The sequence below is a fragment of the Silurus meridionalis genome, chromosome 8, assembly GCF_014805685.1.
Source record: "Silurus meridionalis isolate SWU-2019-XX chromosome 8, ASM1480568v1, whole genome shotgun sequence".
NCBI classification, from domain to species: domain Eukaryota; kingdom Metazoa; phylum Chordata; class Actinopteri; order Siluriformes; family Siluridae; genus Silurus; species Silurus meridionalis.
This window is the reverse complement of record NC_060891.1, coordinates 11,550,803-11,573,418: the sequence shown is the minus strand read 5'-3', so window position 1 is coordinate 11,573,418 and position 22,616 is coordinate 11,550,803. Positions and strand designations below refer to the sequence as shown.

The window sequence follows — 22,616 nt, the reverse complement described above, 5'->3', positions numbered from 1 at the left end:
GTTCAGGGCTGCTGAATCTATTCATTTGACATGTCTAACAAAAAAAAAAAATCTGATGTAATTACTGATTCTGAAACTCCCTCTATCGCTGTCTATTTCAGGTAAATTTTGTGGCCTGCCAGATCTTTGCCCTGCTCACAGCCTGCTGGTTTCGTCTTTATCTGCACCCCAGCAAGACCAGTCCCTTTATCCGGCATGTCGTGGCTACACTGCTGGGGTTCTACCTGGCCCTCTTCTGCTTTGGCTGGTGAGAAACTTGCTGTGTCCATCTGTGTTGGTGCCTCTGGGGTGTGATTAGGCTTTGAAATGTTTATTTTTTATTCTCTTGTGGTCACAGTGTTAAGAGATGATGATGATGATGTAAAGTGATGATAATGATCCATGACTGACATTGGTAACTGAGGATTAGCATATGTAAATCTCACTGCCTGATCTAATTCATCTTAATAACAAATTGTTTTTTCTATACAATTGCCATAGTTTTAGTGTGGATGTTTAGGTCTTTTTTGGCTTCGTTCGCACGCACGCACGCACACACACCACACACACACACACACACACACAATACTTAAACTTAACAATCAAGACTGCATTGTTCTAGTTGTACTGAAGTAAGTTACATTGTGACCCAGCATTCTATTGTGTGTATATATATATATATATATATATATATATATATATATATATATATATATATATATATATATATATATATGTATCTATATCTATATCTATATAGTTTGAGCTAATTATCTGTGATGATACAATTCTTCTTTAATCAGAAACCAATAAAGGAATACCACAGCATTAGCATCTATAACAGATTCCTTATGCATTGTCCTTTCTGTAATGTAGTTTTAGAACTTGGTGTTGTTTGAATCGATCAGTTAAATCAATCAGGCGATTGAATGTTTTATAACTGATCGATTCATAGATCTGTTTGCCTAATAAATAATAAAGTTTTTTATTAACAGCATGCTGCGCAGGTCAATGTCAGATGCTCTCAGTGGAGGAATATTATCTGCTTGTCTACTAGCTGCCAAAAATTGCAACTCTGATTAAAGATGTCAGATGATATGTAGCTTGCATAATACCATATATTCAGTGTTGAACAGAGGCCAAGTTAATTGTCAGTGAAAAAAACAGTCAAAGTTATCAGATCCAAACAGTCTAATCTCGAGAATGTGTACACATGCTGCAGATAAAACCGAGATTGATTTGAATCGCTTTGACTTTTTCTGAATTTCTATAAATAAAATTACATAAAGTAACTGTTAGTCCTGTTGCTTTGGCTCATTTTCTACACAATGTGGACAAAAAGTACCTGGGACATGTAACTTTTCCAGCCATATGTGGTTCTTGTACAAACTATTACCACAAAGTTGAAGGCACACAATTGTATAGGATGCATTTGGATGCAGTAACATTGCGTTTTTACTTCACATGACCTAGGAGACCCAGACCTATTTCAGCATGACAATGCACCTGTGCACAAAGCCAGCTCCATGAAGATGTGGTGTACACGTGATCTTAAGTGGTCTGATATAGACCTCTGGCATTAACCCTATTGAACGCCTTTGGGATGAATTGGAACACTGACAGCACCCCAGGCCTCCTCACCTCACCTACATCAGTATCTGACTTTTCTAAAACCCTTGTAGCTGAATAAACACGAATCTTAACAGCCACACTCAAAAACTAGTATCTAGTAATTACGAGAAAAAAAGTCAGAATTACGAGAAATAAACACACAGTCAGGTATTTGATTTTATTTAAAGTGTTAAAAGTCCACTTGCTTTACCTTTTTTTCTTTACTAAACTCTACTTTACTCTCCTAAATAATTGAGCAGTCATGGTTGCTCTGTCATTTCAACATTTGCTCTGTTATTTCCAGACTCTCATTTTATTGCTAATCAAGAAAAACAAGATCCTTTGAGCTAATGTATATTTTTGAGCTGTTTTTTCTTTTAAAATGCACTGACGCCACTTTCTTTGGGCTGGGTCCTGCTTGCATGTCCATACTGGTAGCAGTGACTGCTCGAGATTGAAAGAGCTCCCTGCTGATTTTCTCTCCAGGGCTTGTATATTGCTCATCATGCCAGAAATGAGGTACATGTTTCTCCTGAGGCATGTCTGCCCATGGGTTTACGTCCCAATGAAGTGAGGCAAACTTCATCTGTCACTGTGCCACTGAGGAAGACCTGGGGTTCAGTTTGGTGAAGTAAATGAGAGTCAGTAAGAGCTGAAAGGACAGTAGCATGCATGGCTGAGTATGATGCAACTGCTCTGACCTGGACTCTTATATAACTCGTCAAGAGTAAGCTGTAAAACAGTTATGAAATCAGTCTACCATAGTAGCCTATATTAGATTGATGTCCATATGCAGACAAGACAACCAGAACTGTTCATGCTAGTTTTACTGAGCTAAGTTGGTTTACTGAGTTGGTTTAAAACTTTGTTCGAGGAAAATTAAATTTTATTTTTTTAAGTAGAAGTTCTAATTTGGGAACTGCCTGAAGAGGTATTTTGGAATCGTATTTTGGGAGAACCTAGGAAGGTTGAAAACAAGTAATTTTGCTGCATTCTGGATCAGTTACAATGGTATTTTAGAGCAGACCTGTTAGGAGCGAGATGAAGTACTTCAGTCCTGAGATTACAAATGTCTGAACAAGCAGAGAGAAGTCAAATGAGTAGATTAGAAAAGTTAGAGGAAATATTCACGGAAAAATGGATTGTCCATGGTAAATTTTCCCAAATCATTGATTGACCATGGTTACCCCAAGGTTGTATGTAGGGAGTTAAGTTAAAATCAGAGTCAAAATCAAGGTTGTCCATAGAGATTGCATGATATGTGGAGATAAACAGCAGTTAATCTTTTGAAATTACACTTCAGTTGTGAAGCTGCCATCCACAATGAGATATTTGCGGGATCTGAGTGAAACGAGTGTCTGTAAATGTGGGGGAGAGAATTTGCAGTGGTATAAAAAGATATGAAGATATGACCTTATCGAGAGTTTGAGTGTATATGGAGAATGTGAGAAAACCAAATACTGAGCCTTGTGGGACACCAGTGCATGGAGCAAATATGGATCCTTTCCATATCTCCTGATATCTCCGGCCTTGCAAATAGGACACAAACACATTGTAAAGCTGTACCATTAATTCCAAGACTCCTGAGGATGAATATGAGTTTTGTGGTTGTGGTTGTGAATGCTGCTGAGAGGTCAAGAAGTTTAAAGGCTGATGACAGCTTGGTAGTTCCAACAGTGTAGATCAAATGACGATACTTAGCACAAGATCTTGTGATCGGCAACTACTATGGCACAACGTATGAAATCCCAACTTTGTCCATATATATAGTCAGGGTTTGTCAGCAGGTGAACCCTGGCCACAGAAGAAAGAAAATTGTTAGTCAATACAAAACAGGAAGTTTTCTGTAACTGGGAAAGCACATGTGCTGCATCGCTTACGACAGCAGACACAGTTTTTGTTTTTTTATGGCACTTACAAAATCCCTGTTTTTGTGATTTAACATCCTTAATTTCTTTTAGAATGTTTCTATTTTGATTTGAATGATATAACATCTGCCTGTCACTATTTCTAGTTAAACACACTACTTTTATTACATGAAAGAAATCTTCACTGTGGTTAAAGATTCGATGTTCAGTTGATTGAAAAGCATATACCTGTGTATATAAAGGGTATAGCAGCTGGTAAAGTGTATCAGAGCAAAAACCAAGCCATCAAAGAAACTGTGTACAGAGCTCAGAGAAAGGGTTTTATTTTCAGACATGTCTGGGCTACTAATAAATTCTACTGCACTGAAGAATCCCTGAAGCACATATCTTCATAATTCTTAAATGGAAGACGTTCTGAACAACAAGGAGTCTTCTGGAGCTGGTTATCTGTCTAAAATGGGCAACTGGGGGGAAAAGTGATGTGAGCTCCAGAGGCCATATAAAAAAGTGAAAAGAATCTTGCAGAAGGTTCACACTTCAATGATCTGGGCTTTATCACTGTCTTGAACTCTCTTGTGTTCAAGGCAAGTGATTTAAAGAAATAGGATGCACTTTCTCTTTGGAAATATTCAATGATTTAGGATTTAAGAGGATTTAGGTAGCTCTATGTTGTTTTATGTAGCACAAGGCTACTGGAGAAACGTTTTCTCATTTCACTGTGTACTGCGTCAGCTATATATGGTTGAAATGACAATAAAAGCTTCTTGACTTGACTTGACTTAAAAGAGATTCACGAGTGTATATACAGAGGGTCTACGAATCCTCCCAGCAAACTCTGACATTATTTATACAGGACATAAGGCAAACACACAACATAAAATACAAAATTACAAATAGTGCAAAGATGCAAGAAGGAGAAACAAGCATATGCACATATGAAATGTATATATGCGATGTGTGCATGTGCAAAGTCCTAGAGAAGAAGATTCATTGCTAGTCTATGATGTTTTTCACATTTGTGAAGGGGTGTATGTATTTTTTGCAAAGCTTAATGTTAGATTCAGGAGTTTATGATGAAGTTTATATCAATAATGTATGTATCATTATAGTATATGTACTATGGAGTGATATGAAAGCAAATGGAGTGATATTGAAAGTAATTCAAGATATGATATGAATATATGTCATTCCAAAGATATTTTAAAGGACTGCAGCAGTTTGTTGCATCAGGTCAGTGTTTTGCAAATGCAAATACGTGAGAACTCTTATCGCTTCAACACATGAAATGCTTCCAAGCCACTTAAAAGGCACTGAGCAATTTGAATGATGATTACATTAGACATATTCGCTTTCCCAAAAACAATCCTGTTCTGCAAACACCTATTTAGTGAAATGACAGTGGCTTGTTATGAGATGCAACACTGAGGAAAGGTTGCTCCTCTGACTGTTTGTGTGGCTCAGAGTCATTATCACTTCATCACACTCTGTTCATAGTCTTATACAAGCCTCTAAACTGAATAGATATGATGATTAGAATGGATGTGATCAGCCTTTTGTCAGCCAAAGCCACTTTTACTTTGTGCCAAGTAGAAGCACTTGAGCAGGTTGGATTGTCACTGAGCGCTTTACCATTCTTTCTGCTTTGATTTATTAAATCTGGCAGGCCTGCTGCAAGTAGCTTTTGGATGTGTTTCAATTAAAAAGCCAGCATTTTTAGCTCTATAGTAACATTGTCTTTTTTTTTTTCTAGGTATGCTTTTCACTTTCTGCTTCAGAGTGGACTTACATATGGTATCATGATCTTCACTGGGGTGGAGCACATGCACAGGTAAGAACATCCTCAAATCATCTTTACTGCTACAGCCGGGGTTGAGAAAGTATGGATTTTTTTAGATGTTCTAATTAATCACATATTGAATACAAGATCACAGTGGCACACTTTTTTGTGGACACCAGACAGTCACCCACATATGTGCCTAATTAGTTTTTATAATAACTTCCATTCTTCTGGGAAAGATTTCCACTAGATTTTGGAATGTGGTTGTTGAGATGTGTTCTTGCAGCAGCAAGAGCATTAGTAAGATCAGGTGCTGCTCTTGGAGTTTGGAGGCCTGGGGTGCAGTTCCAGTTTATTTTAGAGGTGTTTTAGGTTTGAGATCTGGGTTGAGTTCAGTTGAGATCTGGAACATGTTTGGGCTTCTTAGTTTGAAATGAAAGAGACATTTTAAAGGTAAAGCATTTAAAGACATTATAGAAAACACACTCGATGCCCATTCGTGTTTTTGTCTCAGCTAGCTCAGTTACATCTGGTGCAGCTCTGGAAGCCATTTAATCTATTAGCGATAACTGTGTGAAGATGGTGCAGGAGAGGATGTCACATTACACCGTGTTTAAAAGAGTTTCCTTGGAAAACCAGGAATGTTGTTGCACCCAATCGTTAGAAAGTGATGGGCTACATTGAGGGGATAACATTGAGGGGAGTATTCGGATCTATATATACTGTAACAATACCATACCAAAATAAATACAATGCATGTCTTTGCTCTGTGTGTGCAGCAAAGTCATGATACAATAAAAGGAGTTAGATTTCTATGATTTTTTATGTTTAAATACGCAATATATCTAAGACTTTTCAAAATTTCTTCTAAATGGACGGCCGCTCTAATGACACTTCCTTGTTTGGACGCTTATTTTAGTCCTTAAGAAACACACCCTCAGGAAACGACCCTTAATCCGTTTGCCATTAAAGCCTTCATTCTATGCAGAATAGAAGGAGAATTCTGTCATGCTCTGACAGAAGAAAGTTGTCTGAAAAACATTTAAGGTATGGTATCGTGAACATGTAACACATTTCACGCTTCTGAATAAATCATTCTACAAATATTTGCTTCAGGCTTCCTGACAAAGCTGTGAAGTGATCTTGAATGTATTTTGTAGGAAATATTCTCATGTTTCTGTCAGCACTGCATGAGTGAAGGCAGGATGCTGAGAAAACCATTTAAAAACATCTTATATTTTCAAAACAGGAGAGTCTTGAGGGGTTCTTTTCCTTTTTATTACAGGCCAAAAAGTAGTGATTTGTTTATTAAATACCCTCTGCGACATTAACAACACATACAAAATAAAACGCGGTGGTGAAAGTTTTGTTTTTAAATATCATATAACAACAGGTTCAATTATGTTTTATTTCTATGATACCACAGTGATGTATGTGATTGTCTTGCGTTTATATCAGTTTATAGTTACATTGTAAATTATATTGTGGAAGGGAATGTTAAGCAATGTTGTTTTTTAGATCTCTTATATAATAGCAGTTAAAAACGGTTGTTCTTTTTCTTTCTCTTGATGTAAATGAGATAAAAAATAAAGACAGCATGTCACGTAAGAGAAATTAAATACCATATTTTTCGGACTATAAGCCGCCACTTTTTTCCCACGTTTTTAACCCCGCGGCTTAAACAGCGAAGCGGCTAATTTATGGATTTTTTCTTGTTTTTTCTCGGTTTCACAAGCTTCATGCCAAAAAACTGAGCACCAAAACATTAGACCAATGAAATTTCCAAACGGAAACGAAAAAACACACACCTCACCTGTGTTCTGAGCTGCACAGCATCGGGGGAAAAAACTTCCACCGGTGGTGTTTTTTAAACGCACGACGATGCCAAAAGATAAACTCTCGAGAGAAATAGTTGTGAAAGGAAGAAGGAAGACAGTGAACAATGACTTTCTTGGTAGGCTACTGTTTAGATACAAGCCGTTGTAATGCGTTGAGTCTGGGTGAAGGGAGAGCTCGCTAACTCCAGTTGCAACAGAAATCATATAAGCAGAGACAGATTTCCAAAACTCATGCTTTTTTAATTTTTCTTGGCAACAGCGTTATGGGTTAGTCAAAGAAACTTAGAAATGAGCATCAGAAAATAATAAGGACATATTCCTCGGCCTTGCACACATGCAGTAATACCGGAAAAAGGTTATTCCCAAAATGTCAAAGTACTTGATGGGTGACGTCGATGCAAATATAGTTTTTGCCCTTTCAGTGAAGTATTATCATATCCACCTTACCTCCAATATAGCATAAACCTTAGTATCAACACTAGCAGTACCAGTATAAATTTTCTTTGTAGTCATGGAGACAGACATTGAAGTCACAAATTCAACACAAACAAGACTCTGCAAATAACACCTATGCAAACAAATTTCAAATGACTTCCATGAACCAGAACACTGGAACTAGGGGTACCAAGTGGCATGTAAAACAAGACAATATGTAATTATTTTTTAAGCTTTTTAATGATTTTATACATTATATTCCGGGTTGGCAAAAGTACACACATCCTTCACTTAAGCAGACATACAGATACATAAAAATACTGTGCTAAACGATGAAGAACTGACTATACTTTTTTACTCAATGTTAAAGTAAAGAAGTTTGGGCTCTAAATGTACTTAAGTAAAATGTAGCCATTACTACTAACAGTTTTAGTGTCACACTGGCAAAAATAGTCATATATTAATATTAGGGATGTCAATTACTTCAAATATTTAATCATGATTGATTGCATCATCGTTATGAGTTAACTCAATTAATCGCAACTTAATTGCACATTTTTTTTGTTATAAATGAACCGTGAAATTAATACTTTTTTTTTTTTATTACTCTAATCAACATGAGCATAGACAAATATGGATGCTTTATGCAAATGTATGTTTATTAATAGTGAAACCAGACTCAACTTAGAGCATGAAGACAAAATATTCTTGTACGTTTTAAAGTAATTATGTTGGTTTGACTTGTGTAAATTCAGAATATCAGAACAACAAACGGGACTTTTGCTACTGTATGTTTCCACACGGACGGTTAATGAGGTGATACCGAAGAAACTGTACCTCTTTTAACTTTCATAAGGATTACATAATCAGAGTTATTTGTTTTCGATGTAAAATGGTTTATTTAAAAGTAGACCTTTTGAGCTTTCTATTTATATATTTATTATGTCTGTGAGGCAAGTATTCATTGAGATTCAGGTTGATTTATTTATGTGTTTGTAAAGCGAGATGACGGAGACAACAGGGAGCGCACCCTTTTCTTTATTTTACAAAAGCACAGCGTTTTGTTGTTATTATGAGTGTATACAAATAAAAGTAGACAAATTGCAGATTCGAATGATTTATTGCTCTCACTGTATGATCGAAAAAAGAAGGAAAAAAACGCCACAAAAATGCGCTGGTGCGTTTCTCGACCCAGAGAGTTATATGCCTGATGTGTGCATCATGGTGGATTTCAGTGCTGAATTGAGACTTGGCACATCAGTAAAACAAATGTTTAGTGATTAAATTTTTTTAAAAGTACCTCATGAATAAACTTACAATATGTTGCGCTGAAGGTTTTAATTTCACCTCTTTTATATTTATTTATTTATATTTTTAATAAAAATAGGCAAACAGAAATGCGGGCTGCATTATTCACGCGACAATACAATTAGAATGAACTATAAAAACGAAATTGACATGTTAATTATGACAGCCCTAATATATATATATATATATATATATATATATATATATATATATATATATATATATATATATATATATATTAATACAAATTGAATTTTACATTTTGTTACCTAATGAATGTATCCAGGCTGAACATCCACCATATAAATATAGGTTGATGGGCTAAAAACGCACAGTGAAAAGTGAAAAATATTGAAATTTCACCAAATAGATTAAAACTAAATTAGAGAGCCTGTTTTGAAAATGTAGAAAAGTAGAAAGTACAGATATTTGTGTAAAAAAATGTAATATGTGGAAGTAAAAAGTTGTTCGAAAAATAAATAGTGAAGTAAAGTACTGATAACAGAAAAATCTACTTAAGTACAGTAACAAAGTCATTTTTTGCTATTATTATTAACAAAACCCGCTGTGAAAAAAAGAAAAAAAAGACAGAAGTCAGAATGACAATTATAAGTATATTTGTATTCGAAAAATGTATTAAATATTTAGTTGAACAATTTAGTTAAAACAAATATTTTGTTGCTGTTCAAATGTGAACGTGACTACGGCAGAAATAATCTCGGAGAAGAATAAATGGTATGATGGCTAGCTGCAGCATTATTATTACTTACATTTTGCAACATTGGAACCTTTAAAAAATTACAAAACACTAGCATACATGTGGCACAGGCTGCTATTGTTTAAAAGGCAGTATTTATCAGCCCTTTAAAGCTTCAAGTCAGTTATTTTTAGCTTGAGTTTCACAAAGCTTTCAAGACTCCATTTTTAGTAGATCGATAGAACTAACATTGACCTTATTTTTGGAAACACTCCTTATTTCGGAATTGCTCTATGTGTGTCTGTGTGCACACACTATTATCAGAGAGTGGCTGTGGTTTATCATGACCTTTCATAGGTCAGAGAGGTCTCAGTGACAAGTTCCTCTTCCAAGGCCACCTTCATGTCATGAAACTTAAATCAGTGAAAGGTCCGTTTTAATACACAGCATTTGTTCATGTATGTGTGTGTTGACCTGATTTATTAAAGCTCACCTTTAAAAATAATTTAAATTATTTGATCATATTGTAAATGTTTTCTGGTACTGTTTTGTGTAAACAGCATTTCAAGTGAAAGCATAAACAGTGACTCATGGAAAGGAGAAAACCCGAAACACGTGCATGTTTATCTTCAGAAGTGCGATGCGACTTTCAGTGGGGTTCAGAATTTCCGCTATTTTGTAATATTTTGAGTTTTTTTATTTTTTACCATTGACATGTTAGAAAAGCAGAAGCTATCGATAATTGTTATCAGTTATGTTCGAGATCAGAAACTGATTTCTCCTATTAGATGCCATTGTAACTACATTAGCATGCTGTGAGGCTACAGATAATCACAGACCTTTTTTAAAGAATAACAAAAATAAGGCATCTCTTCTGTTTATTTAATAGACAGCTCATATTGTCTAAAGTGTAGACAAAACTTTGCAGTGAGCTGTAGTCTGCTGTATCTGCTTTGCAGTGAGCTGTATCAAAAGCCTAGACTTGTTGAGATGCCACTGCATTGAGAAGTGGAGTGCTGCAAACAGATATTATTGGAAACAATAAGAGAGAAGGACCTCAATAGCTTTCTCAGGGGACAGGTGCAGTGGAAAAAAAAACCCGGAAATTGAAAAAGCCAGCGAGAGAATGCTCGAAGCGCGTCTGTGGTGGTGTGCGGTTCTACGGTTAATGGTGCAGAAAGCAGAATTTGTTCGAGAGGCTCAGGTTATGTGCTGTCTGCTGGTCCCATGGTGTCACTTTGTCTTCATCGCCTGTACCTGTGTGTGAGGTGTGAGGTTTGAGACAGTTGAGAAATGCAGTCTAGTCAGAGTGGAGCTACCTTGGAGTACGGGAAACCTGCTTCGAATTGTTTTATGCTTTGTTCAACTGTTTGTGTTGAAAATTTTTCACATTTAAAATTTTTAAATATCGTATGTGGTTGTAGACTGAATGGTTACATCCTATGTGTGAGCACAAGCATTGATGGGAATGTTCAGATGAGAATTTATGCAGCTTTTTCTGACACAATTATTTCACTGTCATCATCATCATCATCCAGCATTAGCATCATAGAAAATCAATAACGGCACAGAGCAGCATCAGCAGTGACCTTATTCACCTATTCCATTCATTGAAAAATGATAGGGAAATTTGTCATTTATGTAATGTTCGAAAAAAACAACAAAAAAAACGAGATGCTACCAGAACGGAATAGTTTTTCGAAACATTTTCCCAGAAAAGGCCATAAAACAAGCTTTTCCCAAAAAAAAATAGTCTCCAGTATAAACATTTCAACATTTCTGCCTCCCGGATTTTCTCATACCACACTCTTTATATCATCATAGAAAACAACCAAGTTGAACCATGTGGCTTTCTTTTCTCATTCTTGTCTTAATCATATTCAGCTGAAGAGCTGTTTGCCACATTTTAGAAAAGAGCTGTTCAGCTAAATGTACTATTTTATGCATGTGAATCATGCGAAATGTATACTGGTGTGTTTCAGAGGACAGTGGTGACCTTTATAGATGTTTATGTAGCTTCTAATATCTAGTCTTTACATGGAATTAAATGTGTCACCTAGTTGTGAGAATTTAGTAGAACGTGCTTTTGCTATACATATGAGTGGACAACATGGTGCCATTTACTCCTATTGTTCCAAATGTGCACAATTGATAGCTTTCAGTTATCACTGACTGAGCCACTATACCATTTTCTGGCCAGCTGACATTGTACAAATAATGAATTTAGATGTAAGTAGCTTTTGCTGTGTACCAACAGAAAATATATACTAGCAAACAGCATGCAAACTGTATAGTCACATATCTTACTTTTTTGCATTCCCAAAAGTCTGAATGCTTTTTGAGTAAATAGACTGAGTCAGATAATTCCTGCAGTGCTTCTCCAGAACTCCTTAAGAATGAATAGAGCTCATTGATCTGATTGATTTGAGCGCTTTTATTATCCAGCTAAGCTAAAGCACTCCTGCTCTTGGTAGATAGGAATACATTGAAGTTTGCTTCATGCTATATTCACATACAGGTGCTCCGGTGCAGCGCAGACGTTTCTTAAAGCCCTCAGAAACCGAGACTGCTAAGATACCCACCCACTTCATCAGAGTAATGCCTGTAGAAATGTGTACATTAATGGCAGGGAGGAACCTGGTGGCAGCTCTGATGCTCTCTGGCATATTATTCTCCTACAACTTGTTTATCCCAGTGCACAGTGCAGTAAGGGGGTGTGTAGCAAGTAGTGGAGCTAACCAGTATGTTGGGATGTAGCTGGTTTATTCCTTAATATGTTGGCTAGTTACAGTGTATATATGCATTTGTGTGCAACACATTAACTCTGATATATTTGCAATCCATCATCCAACTGTGATGTGTTTCTAGTGATGTGACTCAGTCAGGTGACTTATGAAACTCAAAACCAGCAATTTTGTAGTCTTGACTCACCCACAGCAACTATTTCAGCTCTTTGTCCAAATAAGCATTTCTGCAAAAAGGAGGAAGGTGAATTAACACAGGAAAGAAATGTTGTAGGCAAAAACAAAATCTCACAGAGAGGCACCTGAGGCCAGAAAACAAGGGCCAGAGAAGTTTGAGCTGGGAATCTACGTTGACTCCAGTAACCACTTTTCACAACCGTGATCAGCAGAGAAGCACCTCATAATGCAAAACAGTTTCAAATCTTGAGGCGGATGAACCTCAAGAGCAGAAGACCTCATTGTGTTTCAGCACTGTAAACCAAAAACACGGATATAAGTCAGTATTTCACACTGACTTGCTGAATCGGGACTCTTGAAGGTTAAAAAAAGACCAGGAAATGTGTTTTTCTGTTATATGAAGGAGCAGGGGGCAGGTTTTTTCCCCCCTAGCAGCTCATTATACTCAGAGTGTTATTACCATGTGTACTTCTCTGCATTATGTCATACAGTAAATACGTTGAAATGTATCATGGTATCTTATTTTACAATCAAAGAAATTTTAAAAGTAAGACCATATGTGCTTTTTTTTTAATTAACTCCTTTAAATAAGTTTGTAGAGACCGCTTTATTGCTCAAACAGAACAAATCAGCCAGTCTTTTTGTGTACTTTGTGCCACCTGTTGTTTGCGTTCATATTTTTCTTTATGTAATATTGCTCTGCTGCACAATGCGGAACGCATACTATACTGTCGAATGCTGCAGGGTTGACATTCTAATACTTTGTATGCAGTCTGTGAACAGATAACGCATGTGCATTTGCTTGACTGCACATCTGTGTGTGTGTATGTGTATGTGTATGTGTGTGTGTGTGTGTGTGTGTGTGTGTGTGTGTGTGTGTGTGTGTGTGTGTGTGTTGAGATCACTGACTCTTCATGGCCAGTTGACTGCTGAATGTACGTGTGCAGCATTCGTTTATTTGCTCAACAATCGTATATAGAAATGCAAGCTTCTGACAGTGTTTGAATAAAAGTGTCCAATTTCATGCACCAAAGTCCTTCTTCAAATTGAGATTGTATACCAGAGATGCACAATTTAAGGCCTGTGGGCCAAAGGTAACTTTTGATTTGGTCTGCCATGCAGCATACAGCATAAAAAATACAGCTATTCAAGTTATAAGCTCTACAGCCATATGCATTGTAAGGTCAGTGACCTCTAAAGAAAGGCATGAAGCTAGTCCTTATATTTTTTTCAAGTCTAAATTTTACTTCTCTGCTTTTCATTTTAATTTACACGTTTTGCAGCTTAAAAATAAAACATGGTATATATAAAATTATAAATAAAGATCTGTATTAATGTCTTTTTTCCATTTTCTCTTTTCATATTTGGCATGGCAGGCTAAATCAAAAGTTACCTTTGGCCCACGGGGCATTAAATTGCATTAAACTATAAGATCGTTTCTGATTTTATTTTGTTCTATTCATAAATGAAATTGTACTAGAACAGAAATTAACTGGAAGTAAAACTGCATTACTACTAGATTACGGAATTATGTTTTTTATTATTTTATTTATTTATTTCTAAACATTTTTTAATCATAAATAAAGCGGAACCATGGCAACTTTCATTTTCATGTAATATAGTTTGTTATAATGTTAATTTACTTTCAGCCCAGGGTCACGTTTCACGTTTGATTTCTGGTCCTTCATAGGAAAGAATTTGGGCTGTTTTACACCGAAGAAATGTTGTTATACTTAATGACAGCTTGCTGTGAAACATCTGTGCATCTGGGACTTTCCTTTTCTTTCATTCAGTTCTCACTTCTTTATTCTCAACTGAAAGTTTGCTCAATACAAAGACAATGCAATCTCTCCAATTAAACAAACCCCATATTGATGCCGCTTTGTGTACAACAATAAGCAGCTTTGTGAAGAGCTCTGAAGGCCTGCATTACTGCGCCGGAGGAGTTGAGCCTCATCATAGCTCACCCACAGAGCAAAGCCTCACGCCCACCAGCAGAACAAGGCCTTTCACAGTGACGCCGTCGGCTGATAAAGAGAAGCAGTGTTGAAGCTGCAGCATTCGAATGCCTCTAGTGGAACTGGCGAGATCTTACGCTGGCACTGTCAGAAACCGAGGATATTAAAATCCGCCCTGAGTGCTTCTTCCCACTGGAATCTGGGGTGGTGTTCGAACATGGCTAACACTCTCAAAAGACTCTTTGTCTTGTAGTGATACAAGAACGGCTGCAGTAAGCTGGACAGTACATACATGTAGATTTATTTTTGATATATTAGTTTTTTGTTTACATCCTGCTGCTGATTCTGAAGATATATTAATAAGGCTGTGATGTGTTAAATGTGAAAATGTCAGTGAACTCTTCAGATAATTTTGCATTTCTATCACACTAATTCATTCCAGTAGTCAGTGTGCAAACGTCTTGCATAAATTATCATCTAAAATACCCATACAAGCCTTCTGTCTGTTTTAGGAGATGTGACAATAACAGCTTGCAGACTTTTTTCACTTCTGCTTAGCATGCAACATACATGCAGGTCATTTAAATATTAAAGTTTGTAACTTGTTTAGTATTTTATTGAATCTATCCTAACACTGGGAATCTTTGATTAAATGTGCAAGTCCACATCCAATTTTTTTTTTCTTTTGCGTCATGAGGTGCATTGGGTGGAAGGAGCCTGATGGCTTTCTTGCCATTTTCGTAGCGTTCTTTTTTTTACAGGGTTGGGTTGCTAGCCTTAACCACTTGACTCCCACCTCTACCCTCACATATAGTGTATAGTTTTTCATGGTGACTAACTAAGAGCAGCTGAGTTTTGCACTTTTGTTGAATGCCATTGCTAATTTTGGATATTCTCGTTGTTCTCTTCCAGATATTGTTTTGTGGTCGCTCTGGGCTACCTTACCCTCTGCCAGATCACCCGTGTCTATGTTTTCGACTACGGCATGTACTCGGCAGACTTCACTGGGTAAGTTCTTCCAGCACACCACTGCCCCTGGGATTGCAGGAGATCTTTCTGTTGCGTAATTAGCATTTTTTTATTGTCTGGACATCTTCCAGAGTTAGATTAAATCCATACTCACTGTGTAAATCTGTTTTTAAAAGCTAAGCTAAATAATTAATTGTTGTGTGGCTCATCATCTCAGGGTTCATGGTTGGTCCTAAGTTTAGGTTATAATATGTGTGTAAGGTTTGGGTGTTCTTACTATGTGTGGGTTTTGGGATTGCCTTCTTTAAATTGGCCCTAAGACTTGGTTGTAGGACTGGGCTTGGATTGGCCGCGGTCATCCTGTGTTGGAATTCCGAATTTAATTTTGTTAAATGCTCTATGACTGTAAATTGACTGTAAATCCAAACCTGGGTGTTTAGGGCATTAAGCTAACCCCCTTATCCAGAACGACTTACAATTATCTTATTTTATAAGACTGAGCAGTTGAGTGTTAAATCCTGGTTAAAAGGCCGAAAAGAAGCATTTTGGTGGTGCTGGGATTTGAACTCACAACCTCCCGTTCGGAACATCACAATTCTTGCCTAGATAAAACAGTTATTAAACATGATTTGAAATTATTTAGTTAATTGTACTACACATAGTGAACCTCTACAAAAATTTTGTTTTGTATGTAACTGAAGAGTCTGTGCGTAACACCCAGACACCTTCTTGTACCCATATGCATGGATGCTGAGACTTTCCATGTAACTTTCAAGTCAGACTGAATGTTGATGGGATTTATTTAAGTACATACTGTACAGTAAGTATGTGATAGGTAGACATTTCCCATAATATGTTTACGGGAATTTAGCAAATTTAGAGGTGAAAGACATGTTATGGTGATTGATGACCACTTGAGTCTACTAAAGGAAAAAAGTCATAGGAAGGTCACTAGATGGATGGTTATGTGAAAAACTGAAAGTGCTGAGTCAGACTGTTACCAGCAGAAGACTGAGAGTTCTGTAGTTAACTTGTGGAGAGTGTTGTAAGTGACAAGGGAATGATGAAAGCAGATAATGCTTTTAAGTGGACTCTACTACACTACCGCTAAAGATAATCTGGAGCAAAAGTCTAGGAGCAGCTTTGGGAAATATTGTGTCTGTATCTGTGCATAACAGAACAGAAATTGTATAGTTGTGGGTGTACTGTGTAGCTCTTATTTGGATGTAATTAAATCACTAGGGCAGTGGTGGTTTAAAGGCAATGTGTTACTTGTCAGATGGGCCAAGCTGCCACGGTTATGCAGCAAAGTCCTTAATTCTGTTTGCTCTAGGGTTTGTTGTACCATGGCTGAGCTCAGCTCTATTTCAATGTTTTCAACTACTTCAACATCACAGGCATTGTACATGTCCAGGTGTTTAAAAGCTGTGAGAGACTGAAAGGCAAAAAATACACCTATTTAACACCTGTGTTTGCAGAATAAGCAAACTACAGAGTGCCTGTTTATGATTATTTAATAACTTGCATTTAAGTTTCTTGAGATCATAGTGTTTGATACGTACCATGGCCAAGCGAAAACAAAATCATCTTAATAATGCTTTGTTTTAAACCATGGTATTTAAGGATTTTTTTTTTATCTTGAAAACAAACTGGCCAAACAAATTTTGTTTGAAAGCTAAAGCAGATTTAAAGATTATTTCATTCTCCAGCATTGGTCACTGACAGCAGTGTGCTTTTTTTTTCCTTGCCCAAGATATAATAAAAAAATAGATGCTGCCAAGATATGAGCAATATGTTGTTCATGTCCCAAAAGCTGAACTTGTTATTTCTGGAATAATTTTTTGCTATAACCACAGTAAGACTCTAGGTTACATCTCTAGGTTACATCTCTAGGTTACATCTCTAGGTTACATCTCTAGGTTACATCTCTAGGTTACATCTCTAGGTTACATATGTAACCCTGGTTCTCTGAGGGAATGAGACGCTGCGTCAACAATGCTTTGGGAATGCTTCTGAATCACATGTGTAATCTATCCAACTTCGAGGCGCGATGTCACTGGTGGGGTGACCTCATAACCAGGAAGCTATAAAAGTACATGCGGTGGAGACGATGCTAGCTTCTGCAATGGAAGGAAGCACTGCAGGGATGCAGGGTGTGTCCTGGAGACACAGCATCTCGTTCCCTCAGTGAACCAGGGTTACATACGTAACCTAGATACGTTCCCTTTTAGGATCTTGAGCTGCGTCAACAACGCTTTGTGAACAAGAGTACAATAACACCAGATTGACCAGTCCCTGCCTAATGTGGATGGGAACAGCTAGGCCAAAGGATGGAGGAGCCAGGAGTGGCCATAAGGTCGAGGCTGTAGAACCTGACAAAGATCAGCAGGGTGGACCAGCCCATAGCATTGCAATGTTCTGGAGAGATGCTCCAGAGGACCAGGGTTTAGAGGCCACCACACTCCGAGTGGAGTGAATTCTGACCCTAAAAGGTGCGGGGAGACCAGAGGACTCCTAAGAACCCCTTTTTATAGGGACTATTTTGGGACAGCTCCGTTCTGTGGTCAAGTTTCTCCTGGTCAGATGCCTGAAAAGGAGGAGTATAGAATGTCTGCAGCACGGTAGGTTGTGGGGGAACCGAGGGCACCTTAGGAACATAACCCGGTTTTGGGTAGAGAAAGGCATTGGCCATGTCTGGGATAAATTCCAGGAGAGACAGGCCACGGAAAGGGCCTGAAGGTCCCCCACCCTCTTTAAGGAGGAGATAGCCAGAAGAAAAACAGTCTTAACTGTAAAATACCTACCTGTCGCACCTCAGGCAAGGGCGACAGAAGGAAATGTGTACAGCCCAAGTTGGGTGAGTGAGGTCAAACCAGAGGGGTCCCACAGGAGGATCTGAGGATCCCTATCTCAGCCTGTATAGGGGGCGAGAACGCAGACCCTCCGATGGTTGATGTAGGAGACCAGAGATGTGTTGTCCATACAGATCAACATGTGGCGGCCTCTCAAGTCTGGGAGAAATTGCTTCAGAGCCAGAAGCATGGCTAGCATCTCCAGGCAGTCTGTGAAACTGCTTCACAGTAAGTGACTGGCCTTCTCTCACTTTCTTGACGGCTGTGAGGATAAATTTGAACCGAGCAGGAGACAGTTGTGCCTGCAAAACGGATGAATCTCACACTATGCATAGGTACGTGGTTCTCTGTACTAGAGAAAGTACATTTTTCTAGGCATTTAGTCTTAACCCCAGTTCCTTTATGTGGGCGAAAACTACGCCTCGATGCCGGACCGCAAAAAACTCAGATTTAGCTGGTATCATCCAACCGTCGATATAATTCAGAATGCGGATGCCCTGGAGTCTCCATAAGCTTTGTGAAGGTGCGGGGTGAGAGTGGAAGGCAGAACAGAAGGACTTGATATTGGTAAGCTTTGGCCTCGAAAGCAAACCTCAGGAACTTCCTGTGCAGAGGACGGATAGATATGTGTAAGTAAGCATCCTTCGGATCTATCGTGACAAACCAGTCCTTGTATCTGACTTGAGACACGACCTGCTTTGTGGGCGAGCATCCTGAGCCTGAGCCTCAATAGTGAGCAGTTCAGCTGACGTAGATTCAAAATGGGACACAACCCCTAATCCTTCACAGGAACTATGAAGAACAACCCGACTCTCTGTCTCACGGTGGGACCACCTCGATGCCTTCCTTTCATCTAGTCATGGGCCAAGAAGAGTGTGTTCCCACAAAAGTGGGACAAACCCCGTTGAACCGGGGGGAAGAGACGAACTGAATCGAGTAGCCCCTCTCTACAGTGCGCAGAACCCACAGAGACATGTCTGTCAGGCGTCTCTGTTCTGAAACCCTCTTATTGAAGATGATGGTCCTCACATCCATCAGATACTTGGGCTTTGGCCTAGAGCATCGCCCAGGGCAGGGGAAGTCAAAGTGGCAACGCTCCGTCTTTGGGCTTCAAAGAGCCCTTTTGTGCTGGAACGCTGCCAATTACTTTTTCGCCTTCTGAAACCTGTCAACAACCGTATTCATGGCATCGCTGAACAGGCCAGTGGATACTACGGGTGCATCCAGAAGAAAAGCTCTGTCCCTGTCAGGAATATCTGACAGGGTGAGTCACAGATGCCTCTCTGTAGCCGCTAGGGCTGACATGGACTGGCCAATGGCCCTAGCGGTCACCTTGGTAGCCCTGAGAGCCAGGTCCATAGCACAACATAGCTCTACGTAGACATTGTCAACCCCCATACTAACAGCCTCATTCAACTCCCGCAGCAGGTCAGCCTGGTATCCCTGTAACTCGGCCATCGTGTGCACACCTAACCTGATGCCTTGCCCACCAAAGTCGAGGGAGTCCGAAGGGGCTTGGTGGGTAGTGCTGGGGCCTTAAGGGATGATGCAGCACCCAGGAAGATCACCAGCTAGCGTCTCTTCAACCCGGGGCAGCACCCCATAAATGCACTCTTTAAGCCCTACTACATTAGCGTAGAGGGAGACATTGGGACTGAAGAGGCAGGCCGATCTGCTTTAGACATCGACGTGGAGTCAGTGACGTAGTTCGCAGAAAGCGCTCGACCAGCTTGCTTGGCGCACGCTGCTTCTGCTTCTCTTCTGGCCAAGCGATATCGAGCTTGGCGACAACACGAGTCACCACCTCCAAAAGCTTCTCAGGTAGAACTGGCTGTGAGGGAGTGTCAGCGGGTTCACTGGCATCCATGCCCTCCCCCTCCTCAGACAAATAGATGTGGAGCCCAGCGGTTTTTCTACACGAGGAAGAAACCACCGAATGGCGTGCTTCCTTGCCCTGGAAGAAAGTGCTAGATCTGGCAGGTGAGGCCAAAGAAAGGGACAAGCCACGACATGAATCGCCGCTTCGAGAAAGCGGGACAAGAACCGTAAGGAGCGAGGACCTTAGCGGAGGGTCCGCATGGACATGCGGCCACAATAAGAGCAGTTGGCTCCCTCGAAAGCCGACTGAGCATGCTCTGCTCCTAGGCAAGCTACACACAGCGGTACCTATGCTTGCTCTCCATTTATTTGTATTTTTTAAATATAATCATTTTATTATCCTTTTTTTTTTCTTCAATATTTTACAACTTACAACCATTACCACAAACACACACAGAGCACTTCCTGAACAAACAAAAGCTAGCATCGTCTCCATGTGCTTTTTTAGGTTCCTGGTTGTGACATCAAGCCTTTCTGTTGGACAGATTACACACGTGATTCACAGCGTGGACACGCGAAAGCGTTCCTAAAGCGTTATTGACGCAGCTCCAGTTCCTGAAAAGTCTGTCTGTAATCAATGTGATAACCTTGACTAAAGCACAGGTTTGTTTTTGTTACTGTCTAAACTCCCCTTCCTTCCCACCTGAATTCTATTATGTCTTTCTGTACAAGCACTGCCTTTAGCCTTTGCCATCTGGCATTTCCTAAAGGGCAGAAACAAGAGGTGAAATTTTTTGTGAGAACCAACAGAATTTCATGCAGTTGGAGGAATAGAACAGGTGCATGATTTGGTAAAAATCTGCTTGACCTTCACATAGTTAGAATGCTGAGCTGAGAATGACTATTCGTGTTATTTCATTGATAATGTCATTTATAAAGTTGTTACAGTTCAGCAACCAAACCTTAGAAAGAAGCTGCAGTACAAGCCTGGAAAAGCATCATGAATGAAGTGTACAACACTTTTATGATATCAGTGGGATGTTCGATGCAGTTATTAGGAAGAAGGAATATGCAACCAAAGTTTAAGTGTTATTTACTTTGTCTTATTTTTGCGATACTTTCGAACACACAAGGATTGGATGATCTGACACCTAATGTGCCATGTTCTAAGTGCTGCTTAATTTACATCTGAAATATCACGGAATAGGGTGTCTGTGATAATCTGCCGAGAAACAACAGACCAAAATATCCCATGGTTAACTCTGGCCTATTTACAGTTCTGTTTATAAAGATAATTAGAAGCACTGTGCCTGACACTAATGACAAGTGTAAGTAAAAGCAGATAGATAGTTCCACATTTTGTATTAATACTCTCCATTTTGCCTTTTTCTGTTTCTCTTCTTTCTTATTCAAGGCCCTTGATGGTAATCACACAGAAGATCACCAGTCTAGCATTTGAGATCCATGATGGTGAGTGTCAGCTTCAGTATGTTCACCTTCTCCTTTTCTCGTTTTAAAATGGGCGAAGGCATATATGTGTGCTGCGTCTGTGATCTGATGTGGAATATAAGTGACACTTTACATCGTAACTAATTAGACAGCCTGTAACTAACACACACCTGACAGCCTCAAATATGTGTTGTGTCTTAAGAAATATTAAAGAAATATATATATTTTTTCAGCTTCAGCTATCTATTGTCCAGAAGGTGCTTTCCCCAATTCCTACTCTACCCTGGTATATATATATATATATATATATATATATATATATATATATATATATATATATATATATATATATACACCATATGCCCTGTACTTGCTTGTTCAGCACTAGGAGGAGATGATGGAGGCATGTTTCCATGCCTTCATGTACTTAAAAGAGTAGTGCATGTTTGAAGCTGATCTCATCTTTAGTCATCATGCTGGCCTTCAGATCACATGTTTAAAGGGCTGTATAGACTGAACACTATTTGAACAGGATTCCAGACATGTCTGCAATGTTTCATGATGTTCATGATGTATGCATGACTGTCAAATGAAAGATTTAATGCATGCTACACACATTTAAAAAAAAAATAACTGTTTTTTTGCAAAGGTCTGGGGTTGACTATAACATATAGCCCCTCTCTGAAACTATCAGAAACAGCAAAACAGCAAAACACAGAGCATTTTTTCTATGCTCCACTATAAAGGCACTTTGGATTGAGATCAGGAAATTTGAAGAGATACGAATTTCTTGATATTTACATCTACTATAGACATGCTTTACATTTAAGAACATGGTAACTTCACTCACTAGCTCACAGCCGTTTTTTTAATAAGCATAAATATAGGAACAGATTGTCTTACAGCAAATGAAAGTGAATGACATTGTTTGTTGCATATCCCTTTCTTGCAACAATGACATTAAGCCGCTGACCCAACAAACCTATGCAATTTTGTAATTAATCCAAATAGGACTAAGGTCACAGCAAGGTCAAATAATTAATTAAAATAATTTACCTTTAATACCTTTTTTTCCTCGTGTGAATCACAGTGGAGTCAGCTGAAGGATTTGGTTTGTATTTGTGTCAATAGATCTA

General features: G+C 38.6%; 1 protein-coding gene across 1 annotated transcript in view; it reads left to right on the top strand.

Annotated features, from left to right (window-relative positions):
- mboat2a (membrane bound O-acyltransferase domain containing 2a) overlaps positions 1–22,616 on the top strand; it is a 67,376-nt gene that overhangs the window by 31,181 nt on the left and 13,579 nt on the right. Inside the window, exons 2-5 of the mRNA XM_046855691.1 lie at positions 102–247; positions 5,209–5,286; positions 15,305–15,400; positions 21,446–21,501. Of these exons, the coding sequence (XP_046711647.1) occupies positions 102–247; positions 5,209–5,286; positions 15,305–15,400; positions 21,446–21,501 (376 nt within the window). The remainder of the gene's footprint in view (positions 1–101; positions 248–5,208; positions 5,287–15,304; positions 15,401–21,445; positions 21,502–22,616) is intronic.